This window comes from Sinocyclocheilus grahami, unplaced genomic scaffold, assembly GCF_001515645.1.
Source record: "Sinocyclocheilus grahami isolate Dianchi unplaced genomic scaffold, SAMN03320097.WGS_v1.1 scaffold3979.1, whole genome shotgun sequence".
Lineage (NCBI taxonomy): Eukaryota > Metazoa > Chordata > Actinopteri > Cypriniformes > Cyprinidae > Sinocyclocheilus > Sinocyclocheilus grahami.
In genome coordinates, this window is record NW_015509004.1 from 1,708 (window position 1) to 13,139 (window position 11,432).

At 37.0% G+C, this 11,432-nt stretch overlaps 1 protein-coding gene across 1 annotated transcript; it reads right to left on the bottom strand.

Moving 5' to 3' along the window:
* Positions 1-1,145: 1,145 nt before the first annotated feature.
* LOC107576587 (uncharacterized) lies at positions 1,146-11,054 on the bottom strand (the record flags this gene model as incomplete). Its single annotated transcript, XM_016262738.1, has 14 exons — positions 11,033-11,054; positions 9,097-9,477; positions 8,956-9,012; positions 4,024-4,410; positions 3,869-3,925; positions 3,634-3,665; positions 3,338-3,409; positions 3,017-3,209; positions 2,231-2,354; positions 2,027-2,126; positions 1,717-1,949; positions 1,568-1,634; positions 1,395-1,486; positions 1,146-1,308 (listed from the first exon to the last, which is right to left on the bottom strand). Coding segments are annotated over exons 1-14 (1,980 nt in total), but the record flags the coding sequence as incomplete, so codon positions are not given.
* Between the last annotated feature and the right edge of the window lie 378 nt (positions 11,055-11,432).

Sequence of the window (11,432 nt, forward strand, 5' to 3'; positions counted from 1 at the left end):
ACACCATCTTGTGCCGACTAAACTGACTTGAACGCACCTGACATCTTAATTAGGACTTGTCAACTCGTAAGTACGAACGTCCCAGGAGGACTTGCATGCAGCATGGGCTCATGTCTCAGAATGCTGACTGTTTCTATAGCAACCGGGACTTTTAACGCAGCTGCAGTGACGTGCTGACTTTGCCAATTAACGATTGGCTCCTTCATTCAGAAGGCGGGGCTTCCAGCGATTGAGCGGCCATACTGAGTGTTGCATTTTTCCCCATTCAAAACTATAGGAGTGACATGTCTTGGGCATTCTATAGTCTTTGATTAAACTTAAAAGGTGCACTAAGCAATTTTTGTAAAACGCTTTTGACTGCAGCGTCCCAAGTCCCAAAACACACTTGTAGCCAATCAGCAGTAAGGGGCGTGTCTTGTAATGATAGAGAGAAGAGAGCGCTCAATTTGAGTGCACAGGACGGATATTATCAGATCGACTATAGATAGAGAGAATTGGAAGATAAAGAGGAAAATATCGGAGGAACAAAACATAAAAAAGAAGGGTTACGATCAGGCAAGAGGTAGGATCCGCGTAAATATCGGAGTAGCTTTCCAGCGGTGGAGAGAACTCAAGGAGCGGGAAGGGCTTGAATCGGACGCCGAGGTTGCATTGTTTATTTTTGATAAGTGAGTAACGTTGATTTTGTTGCCATTTGTTTGAATATGCTTGTGTGACATCTTCGCTTCCGTGATTGTCATTATGCCAGGGTTGTGTACGTACGTGTGCGGCGGAGATATTAAAATAGGGGCGAGGTCCTGACGGAGTATGGGCGTGTTTGTTTTGGTGCTTTCAAATATCAACAACATTTGGAAAAAAAATCACTTAGTGCACCTTTATCTTTTGAGAATGTTGTAATTTTGAAAATGACTAATTAATCACTGATCTTGTGAGTTGTTATATACTAAAACAATTCTTCAAAATGTAACAATTTTTTTTTCCAAAAAGGAAAATAAAATGCTCAAAGTTATTCCTCTGCAAAATAATATATTGAAATAGATTTTGCATCTGTTTGTAATATTCACCCAAGTGGGTAAATTCAGAAGATGAGAAAGACATGATAGACTGAATATAGAGTAGTTAAAGCTGAGTATGTGATGTCTGACCTCATTATTGAGGACACCGTAGATCAGGAAGATGAAGGTTCCCTGCTGGGAGTTCAAGATCAGGAAGAGGATCTCCAGCACCGTACTGCCATTAGTGAAGAAACCCAGAATCCAGGAGCAACCAAGAACCACAAACTGAGCCAGTGTTTTAAACACCATAATCCTGCAGAGATAATGTATCTTTATTGACTATAATAAAAACACTATAGGTGGTTTTCCTTACAGCAATTACATTATAATATTTATTACTTGTTTTTTTTCAACTGTGAAACATCAGCGTTCAGTTTTGTGAGAGATGAGTTCAGACTGATGATGATGCAGATAAAGAGAATCATGTTTAACTGCAAAGTAGAAAAACAATAATTAATCACCATGATTTCCTTTTAATACAAATCAAAATCATGAAAATGAAACATGCTTACTGCTAGTATGATGCAAACAGGTCCCAGAAAACTCCAGATGAAGCCTTTATCCATCTTAATCCAGCAGCTGTTTGGAAGAAGATGCTGTTTGGAGTTTATGAAGGAATGATACAGTTTGAGGGGAAAAAAGGAGAAAACACTAAACTCACTGTTTGCTGCCGTAGCCGTCAGGAACCAGACCGACAGACATGGCCACCAAAACCAGAGCAACCACATATCCAATCACACACACGAATCCACTGCTAAGCACCTTCCTCTTTTTGGAGCTGATCTGTGATAGGTTCTTCACACAGATGAAGAGCAGTACAGCTTCAATGAGCATCCACACAAAGCCAGAGAGAAAGAGGAAGTGCAGAAGGCCAGAGATCACGGCACACAACACCTGGAGACCATGAGAGACGGTTATGATGATTCTCAGTGAGGCTGTGCTGAGCTGTAGGGCTCCTTCATCATTCTCACCTGCTGAGGCCGTATGAAGCTCAGGAACCGCTGCGTGAGCAGGAACAGAAGGTGAGCCAGCAGAAGACTGATTGAAATGTGAAGTACAACAATGAAAAAACTGCAAGTGAACGTGATTTAGTTGTACATATGTCTCTTTCTTAAATTGTTTCTTCTTTAATGTTTTTTTAATTTATTTATTTACTGCACACTATAACATTTCACATACTTGTTTCATTGTTGTTCTTGGCAATTCCAATGAGATCGATGTCCACAGAGGAATTTGTTGTTTCAAGTCGAGGTATTTTATCTAAGGTGACATTTGGTCCAACCATGAAGACTTCTACCTCTGGTTTAAAAAACAAGCTGCTCCATTTAGTATTTTTAATTTACTTTACCTCATTTAAAAAAAAAATTTTTTTAATGAAAATTCATGCAATCTGCACAAATATATAACATGACTAGTGTGCTTCAGTTCTGAACTGGTTTTGTGTGAGGACTCAGATTTTATATTGGACATCAAGCAGCAAAATTGTTTATTGAACAAAAGTAAATAATGATGTCCTTAAAATCCAAATACTGTAATTGACTATTACCATAAACAGCACTGACTTATGGTTTTTATCATTTGAGTGTTTGGTAAATGTCTCATGAATGTTGATTGTTTTGTCTTTAAGGCAGTGACTATCCGCAAAACACATTGTAGTCACAAACCATTTCTATGCTGCACGTTTCATATAATCATGGGTCATATTTTCTTTGAACATGTTTTTAAGCATGAATGTGTCACTTGACCTGGTCATGTTGACATCTGTCTAATGAGACAGAGCACAGGCAATTTTCTGCTCTCTTTTAAAATGTTGATAATGATACACAATTAAATAGTTTCTGTGTTGCATTCAGCATTGTTGCTTTCTGCCACCTGTGATCCACTGCTGCTCTAGAATATAAAAAGTCTCTGACATTATATATAATCTCAGTTTCATCATTAATAACCGTTTCTCCCCTTACCTACAGCAGCAAGAGTAAAGCTGACACTGTCATTTGTGTCTGTTGGCTTCACTAATGTAGAGATGAGTTTCTCACTGGCTTTTAACACACGGTTTCCAAAGGAGGCTAGTTCAGCTGGGCTTGCTGATGATGATGATGACTCTAGAATCTTCTCCATAGCATTGAGGACCACTTTCAAAATTCTCATCACAGTCTAATTTATTGACCAGAAAAATACAGTTACCTTACATGTAAATGGTAAGACTGCACTGCAATGTCGATCATCTATTATCTAGCGAGATTTCATTTGATTATTTTATCATTTTTCTCTTGAAGACTTACATTCACAGGAAGCTCTTGAGCTGTAATGTTCTCAATCAGCTCAAGAAGATTTTGAAGACAATCTAGAGAAGTCTGTATATGAAATCACAATTGTGAAGGCAGAATTTCATGATTTTGATCAGGTTTATGTATTAATAGCTAATTAGTTTAAGCACGAATCCATAAAGAATAAATAGAAAATCTAATTCATATTAAAAATATCCACAATGCACATCTTATTGCACTGCTCTCTGCACTATAACTGATAGAAGCTGTGAGTCCAATTCTAAAACCTCAATTTCAGAAACTCAACTTACAGTGCATCCTTCCGGCAGCGTTATATTTATAACTGCAATGACAGAAATCAGCATGAAGACAATAATACAATAAACCAAAAAAAAAAAACATTCTCAGAAAACAGCTACATTTCAGGAAGAATCCACTATGTTAAACTTGTACTTAAAGATTAGCAGTCAACGATTCTACATTATAATTTCTGTTCAATTCTACACATTCACAGTCAGTCAAAACACAATCAACAGACTACATTACCAGCTGAGCTCGTCTCTGGTGTAACTGTTGTATGAGTGCTGCTGATGTTTGTAACAGCTGAAAAAAATAATGGCTGATGAATAGCAATGAATCACCACAAATACAAATAATACAGGTACACACAAATAATGCAGGGCTCATGTAAATATAATCACCTGCACAGTATGCAGAGCATTTAGTTGGACTAAACAGTTCATAGACATAATAATTGCCTGGACAGGCTTTGACTTTAATGGGGAAAGACCCGTAATAGCAGCAGTAATTTCTCCAGTGACCGCAGACATCTCGAGTGACGACTCCATCTGTAACTGCTGGGTGTCCACCATGAATCCACAGTGGGATATTGGTGCCACAGCTATAGATTTCAACACATGTGTCTGGGATCTGAGTGCTCATGTTGTTAATGAAGAGACGATACCAGCCTCTCCAGGTGACAGACTGGTCACACTTGTAGTTGTGTGTTGACTGCTGTTGACTGCTGTTGGCTCTCCATGGTTCGTCCAGCACAGTGTAGTTGTAGCAGGGGTCAACAGAGGGATAAGCTGTTATGAAAACATTAAACAAATGTGTTGCTAAAAAAATTACAGCTGTTTCCCCGTAACCTCCGTGGACAAAGCAGTTGCCATTAAGAACACTACATTATTAGGTATTACATGGAGTGAAGATGAAAACAAAATGCCATCGAATCTTTTCCGAAGACAGTCAGAACCTTCAGAGGTGCATTCACATAATTAATTCATTCATATATTCATTTGTATAATTCCCTTAGCACTTTTTACGTAAAATCTACCAGCTTTCTGCCATGTTTTCACACAAAACTAAACTACTCTGCGAGCTGTGCGCACATGCGACTGTTAATTAAAACTTTGTTTTATGCCAGGTAGTATTTATTTATTTATCGTGAGTTGTTCAAATCCCGGTAATCGAAATACGGTTTTAATGATACTTAAAATATGAAATGGTAATATTAACCATGGGGAATTTTATCATGATTTATCGTCAAACTGGTTGCAAATTGCCACTGCCCCTGGTAATTTTCAAAATACGTTTATGGACATTTCCTGTAATTCTAAAACACAGCATACTGCAATGTGTAATTACAAATACAGTATTGTGAAAAATCAATACAGAAAATTCCTTCATATTAACACATTATTTCGTGCTCTATTTTTTACAGACTTTTCGAGGAGTGTAGCATATTAACTATAACTACCAATACACTGCTTAAAACTATAATTTTTCAGAATGTGTTGTTTTAGTAGTAATACATAAAATCATCAATAAAATACATCAAATGTAATTGTTAAAAAATGTATAACTGTTCAATAATTTGGTATTGTATTTAAAAATAAAAGATCATAAAACTATTTTGTTTATATTACTTTTGCTAATATATACTGTGTTTATATTACTTTTACAAACAAATCTAAACGAACATATTTGAAATCATATTTTACACTAAGATTTGCATTGTGGATACATGGCATCAAGTTCTGGAAATAAATCATGAGACTTTTTGCTGAGATCCAGCGAGATGTTACAGAAAATGTTCTAGTGTAAGTTAGCTTAAATATGAGTAATAATTAGATAATACATATAATTTGGTAGTAAAGTGTTGCACATTTTATTGAGTATGTGTATTTGCAGCTGCAATTACTAAATTAAAAACACAATTACTAAGTTGTGTCATCTGTTATAGGGACAAAATAAAGCTCTGTAAATACCTGCATTTTCACAACACTATAAGCATGTCCCACACTTGTGGTCTTTATGGTCCCTTGAACACTTGGGCCAAATACAGGAAATACGTCATGTATGTAGACAACTGATCAAGTGCAAAGACAACAAGTGTGGGTATTTGGACAAGCCTTTAAACACTGCTTTCTTGATTAATTCAAATACAACTGACACTATCTTGCGCCTCAGTTATTGACTGTATTTACTGTAAAATGAAACCGGAGGACTTTAGTATTAATAGCAGGCCTATGGTAATATTGTTGAAGTGTTTGTCTTGTTGGTATAAATGATTGTTTTTTACACACTGCAATGGATTTTTAGATAATAAACAGGTAAGATTTTAAAATGGTTTCTTCAAATTGACATTTTATGTTCCCATCGTTATTTATGTTGTGAAAAGCTGTGTGATTAGTTATACAACAGTACATTATGCCTTAAATGTTTGTCTTGTCATTCGTTCTGCTTAAAGGGGTGGTTCAGTGGTTGTTTTCTAGGCTTGATTGTGTTTATGGGGTGCAGTCTAACATGTGTTAATGCTTTGTTTTTTTAAAAATGCATTATTTTTCACATAATTTACCTTTATTCCACACCGCTCTGTCCCTTCTCTGAGAAACGGGCTGATCATTTCCTTCTTTTATGAAGCCCCTCCCTCAAAAATACGTGATGGGCTTTGATTGGTTAGCTAGTCCAGTGTGTTGTGATTGGCTAAACCGCCTCTAGTGCGTGTCTAAACGTCCCGCCCCACACCTCAGCGGCATGTGCTCCGGTTGTATTGTAAACAAGGCATTGTTAATATCGCTTATCAGTTTGAGCCCGATTGAGAAGCAGAGGATATTATTGGAGAGGATCGTGCAGAACTTGTGCAAGCATGACTTTTAATTGTAGGCCTATGTTTTTTGTTTGTTGTTGTCTCATACTTTTAGATACACTGTTATTTGTAAATGCTACTGCTTATGTTAATTTTTAATTTACGGTTTTATCCTGATTAAAGCTTTAATACAGAATGGCAACTGCACGCGTGTCCATGTTTAACGCTTCTCATAGCTATGTGAAAATACGTGTATAATTGGAACAGTTCATTGTTGGAGCTGAGCTGAGCTGAGAGAGAGAGAGAGTGAGAGAGAGAGACGCAGAGGTGTGCAGAGCAGGGGGACGTGAGGAACAGTATTGAGAACCACTGCTTTAGAACATTGATTTTGAAACTTGTGAATCCATTAGAATCGTTAGAAGACAGAATTGCGATTCATATATGAATATATTTTTACGTGCACCTCTAGTTTTCTCTTCCTCTTCTCTAAAGCAGCACAGCATGGCCTCGCCCCCTTTGCTGCCTTTTCCCGAGGGCGGGGTTTATCTGGGTTTGTCCAGCTGAAACTGAATATTGAATAGAGGGCATGGTTTTATGTTTGCGCTCCTCCTCTCTGTCTCTCACTCATAGCAGTCTAACGGTTAGAGGGGTGTGTTTAAGGATAAACTAAAGGATAACTAAATAACTGGACATCGGAGCGAACCAACCCCGTGACGTCACACGCGGTGGTACTGAAAGATGGCGGTGCCCTTGCTCCAAAAGCTATAACAAAACATCCTTTTTTCTTTAAAATGGTTACATTAATCATGTTTGTTATATATTTTTTTTATCAAAGTGGAAATCACTTAACTAAATAATGTTAACTGACTGCTTCACTTCCACTTTAAAGGGACTTTGGGCTAGGGCTGCACGATTAATCGAATGTGATTTTCATGCGCATTTTGTTAGTAAAACCGGTTCTGTAATCAGCAGTAAATCATCATCACGTGCTTTCAGATGGAGCAGAATTTACTACACAGAGCTGTAGTTCACTAACAAGTAACGCAAAAAAATTGCAGATGATTTTATTGTGCAATTCTGAAATCGAAGAAATCATTCACGATAATGACAGCTGTTTGCATAGCTTCTCAGTGAACTACGGCTCTGTGTAGTAAATGCTGCTCCATCTGAAAGCATGTGAAAATACCACATTTAATAACATATTTTTTTACTCCAAACTCACTTCATAACGTCAGTCGAGTGTTTGAAATAAATCCTTCTGTGAGATGATGTGGCTTCTTACACAGAATAAGGCATGCAACATATTTCATAGTATTTAAGCAGTGATAAAGGCATTGCATTATTAATATACTTTATTTTAATGAAAATTATAATAATAAGAACTCAGATAAACAGTATATTGCCGTAGTCGTGTGTTTATTAGTCACGTTGAATCAATGAAAGCAGTTGAATCTTCTGTTTATTCAGCTGCAGAGACTACATTTTCTGGGTTTCTTCTGCGAGGCATATTTGGAGTTTCAGCGCGAGAGCGCCCTCTGGATGAAGATTTACTGCTGATCACAGAACCATGCTTCACTGAAAGATACGCATGACAATCGCAGCTTCTGTAGAATCGCCAATCTCGATTCCATTTCGATTTATCGTGCAGCCCTACTTTGGGCTAAAATATATTCTGCAACGGTCCGTGTACTCTCTGAGTGATGTAATTTTCATCATCAGGAGGGTCTGCAGATATCCTGATTTTTGTTTCATTTTTTGTGGCCGTGTGGACAGGGCATATACATCAGCACACACGCATGTGCACGTTAAATGTTAAAACAGAAGAGTCCACAAGCTCATAATAGTGATGTGTCGTTCATGAATGATACGTTCATTTTGAACAAATCTTTAATATGACTCAGGAACATCCAGTCATCTCAGTGAGGGAATCGTTCATTTCAATATCAATTCATATGTATTTACTACTTTACATAAAAGGGGATAAAAATCTTTTGTTGAATGCAGTTGAATACCTTTTTAGCACCATTTTAAACTTGGGGTTAAATTCAGTATTTGCTTGCATTCATTATGTATACTTATATAAGTATCATTTAAAAAACGATGTAAGTATTAACTTTTTTAAATTTCACATTTAAAAATCTAGTGTTTAATCATGAAGCTCCATGAACCACGTGACCGCGCGGCGACGCCGTGGGGTCCAAAGCTTGTCGCAACTCTGTTTTTCAAAGGTTCTGGCTTTAACTGAAGCGCTACATTTTACGATTTTACGCCACATTAAGTGCGCCAAAACTGTATTTATTGTTTAAATTTCCTATTAAAACTTACAAAATTTGAAAGCTGAGATTGTTTCATATCGCAAGCAGGGTTGCCAATTTGGCGTGAGATTTACATGGGCAGCATGAGAGGGTGTGTTGTCAACCCTGACTTATCTACATTTCTAACATTTTCACCAACTGACACAAGCACACTCACTCACACATCTATTCAGTAGTACAGATCTGCACATTCATCAAGCCAATAGAGACACAGTGTGTTACATTACCAGTTGAGATGGTCGCTGGTGTGACGGCTGTAGAGCTGCTGTTAAAGCTGCTAACATCTGAATGTTTGGATGAATAGTGATTAATGAACAGAGACACAAATATCATGAATTTGTAGAAAGAGCTCATGCAAATATAATCACCTGCACAGTATGCAAAATTGCAGTTAGTTGGACTAACCAACTTATAGACATAATAATTGCTTGGACAGGCTTTGACTTTAATGGGAAATGACCCGATATGGCAGCAGTAATTGTCAAAGTGACCGCAGACATCTCGATTGACGACTCCATCCTGTACTGTTGGGTGTCCACCACGAATCCACAGTGGAACAGTAGTGCCACAGCTACTCCGTGCAACACATGTGTCTGGGATCTGAGCGCTCAGACCGTTAATGAAGAGACGATACCAGCCGCTCCAGGTGACAGACCTGTCACACATTATGACTGAAGCATGTGTATTGTTTATGGCTCTCCATGGATCGTCCAGTACAGTGTAGTTGTAGCAGGGGTCAGAGAGATTAGCTGTTATGAAAATATTTAAAAGACATCATCACATTTCTGAAAAATGAGTTGTTATAAAATATTTTCAGAAATGCAGCTGAAGAGTTAACTTAATTAACAAATTATTACAATATGGGAAACAGAACTGCCAACCTTGAGTTGAACCGTAGTGTTGAAAAGGCTTATTAAGTTTTATTATTGTTTTTATTTTGTTTTAAAATTGTTTTTATTCTTATTGGTGGGCTGTGAATTATTGACAGCGTAGTTTAGTCCCGCAACGTTTCATGTTCAGCTTTAACATGATGAAGGGCTCGTATTTCTGTTTTTATTATAGAAAACCACACACATTTGTAAACCCATACACAATCCTAGCTGCATTGTGTATGTCAGCTGGCTTGAAACTTTATTAAAAACAGTGATTGGACTCATGGACTTCTGTGCATTCTTACCAATGCCCTGTGACGATTCCAACTAAACCAAACCAGTCCAAGAAACATACTTAAATGCGGTTGTCACTCCTGAAACTCACAGTGTGTACGTAGCCTAAATGCAGTTGTCACTGCCTGCATTATTCGGGAGTTAATTCGGTTGTCGAATGTGGTTGTCACTCCTGTATTTTAGTGAATTATGTGTGTGCAGAACGCAATTAAGGAGTAAAAGGTGAACTGACAACTTAGCTGCAGGGTGTACATGGCCATACAGTATCCTTCAGAAATGTAGACAATATTACTAGAATCACGAGTAACATGCTGATTTTCCAAGTGTTATATTCTAATACAGAAAAAGACAAATTCTTTACTGTGTGCACATTTGTGCAGAAAAATAAACTGGTTGTTTGTACACCAGCTCAACACACCAATCTAAAGATCAAAAACACCACAGCACAATACATTACCAACTGTGGTTGTCTCTTGTTGTCTTATAGAGGTAAAGACATCTGTGAAAAAGAAGGGGAAAAAAGAATACTGGTTAATTAAAACATTGTAAATGGTGCAATATTTAAAACAGAATATTCTGGCGTACATATTAAACTCTCTGCTGTTAAGCACATTAAAGCCACAGCTTAGGCATCTGAATGAAAGAAATGTGTCACACATTAAGAGGGATTCATTTCAAGCTGTTGCTCCCAAAAAGATCATCAATTACATTGTAGGATCATTAGATCTGTGCAGGTCCAAATAAAAAATAAAGTCTTATTTAGCATCTTCTGAGTTGATTTTGGGGAGAATTTAAACACAGTAAAATATTCAGACTAGAAACACATTATCAAATTAGTCATTATATTTACTAAACTAATACATTGTGGGCCTGCTTATGTGTTACATTCACACACACAAAAAAAAACTAAAATTAAATAAATAAAATTGATCAGACTTACACAGCATAACAAAGAAGATAGTCGGTGCTCTTATAAAACCTGTTATTAAATATGAAGGGGGAAAAATCTATAAAACAATTTTTTTTTTTTATATTCAATTGCAATGTTGAGATTGTGACAGATATACTCATAATCTCATTGCAGTTCATGCTATAATAGTTTTTGGGGCAGTGAGAACCACTTCTTAATTATACTCACCTTTATGAAAAAAGGACGCCATTGTCAATTTTGGCAGTCCAGTGTATTTTATCTCTTTATCTAAAAAATAAATCAGAAGACATTCCCTCATTACAGTTTAGAGAGGGAAAACAAACAAACAAATTAGCTTTGGCATTGACACGTGACTTCATATTATTCTCTTTGCACACGGAAAATCCCAAGTAGGTATAACTGCAGACCGGAGATCTTGAAAATGGGGCGTGAAGTGAACTCCAAAAGTGGGCAGAACCTCCAAAATGGGGCGGGGTCTCCTCGCGCAAAGACTTTCACCATTGGCTCTGGCTTCAGCCAATTGTTATTGACTTACATTTCAAAATAAAACTTTATAAATTCAACATTGTTTCTAGTTGATCTAAAATAAAATATGCTATATAAATAA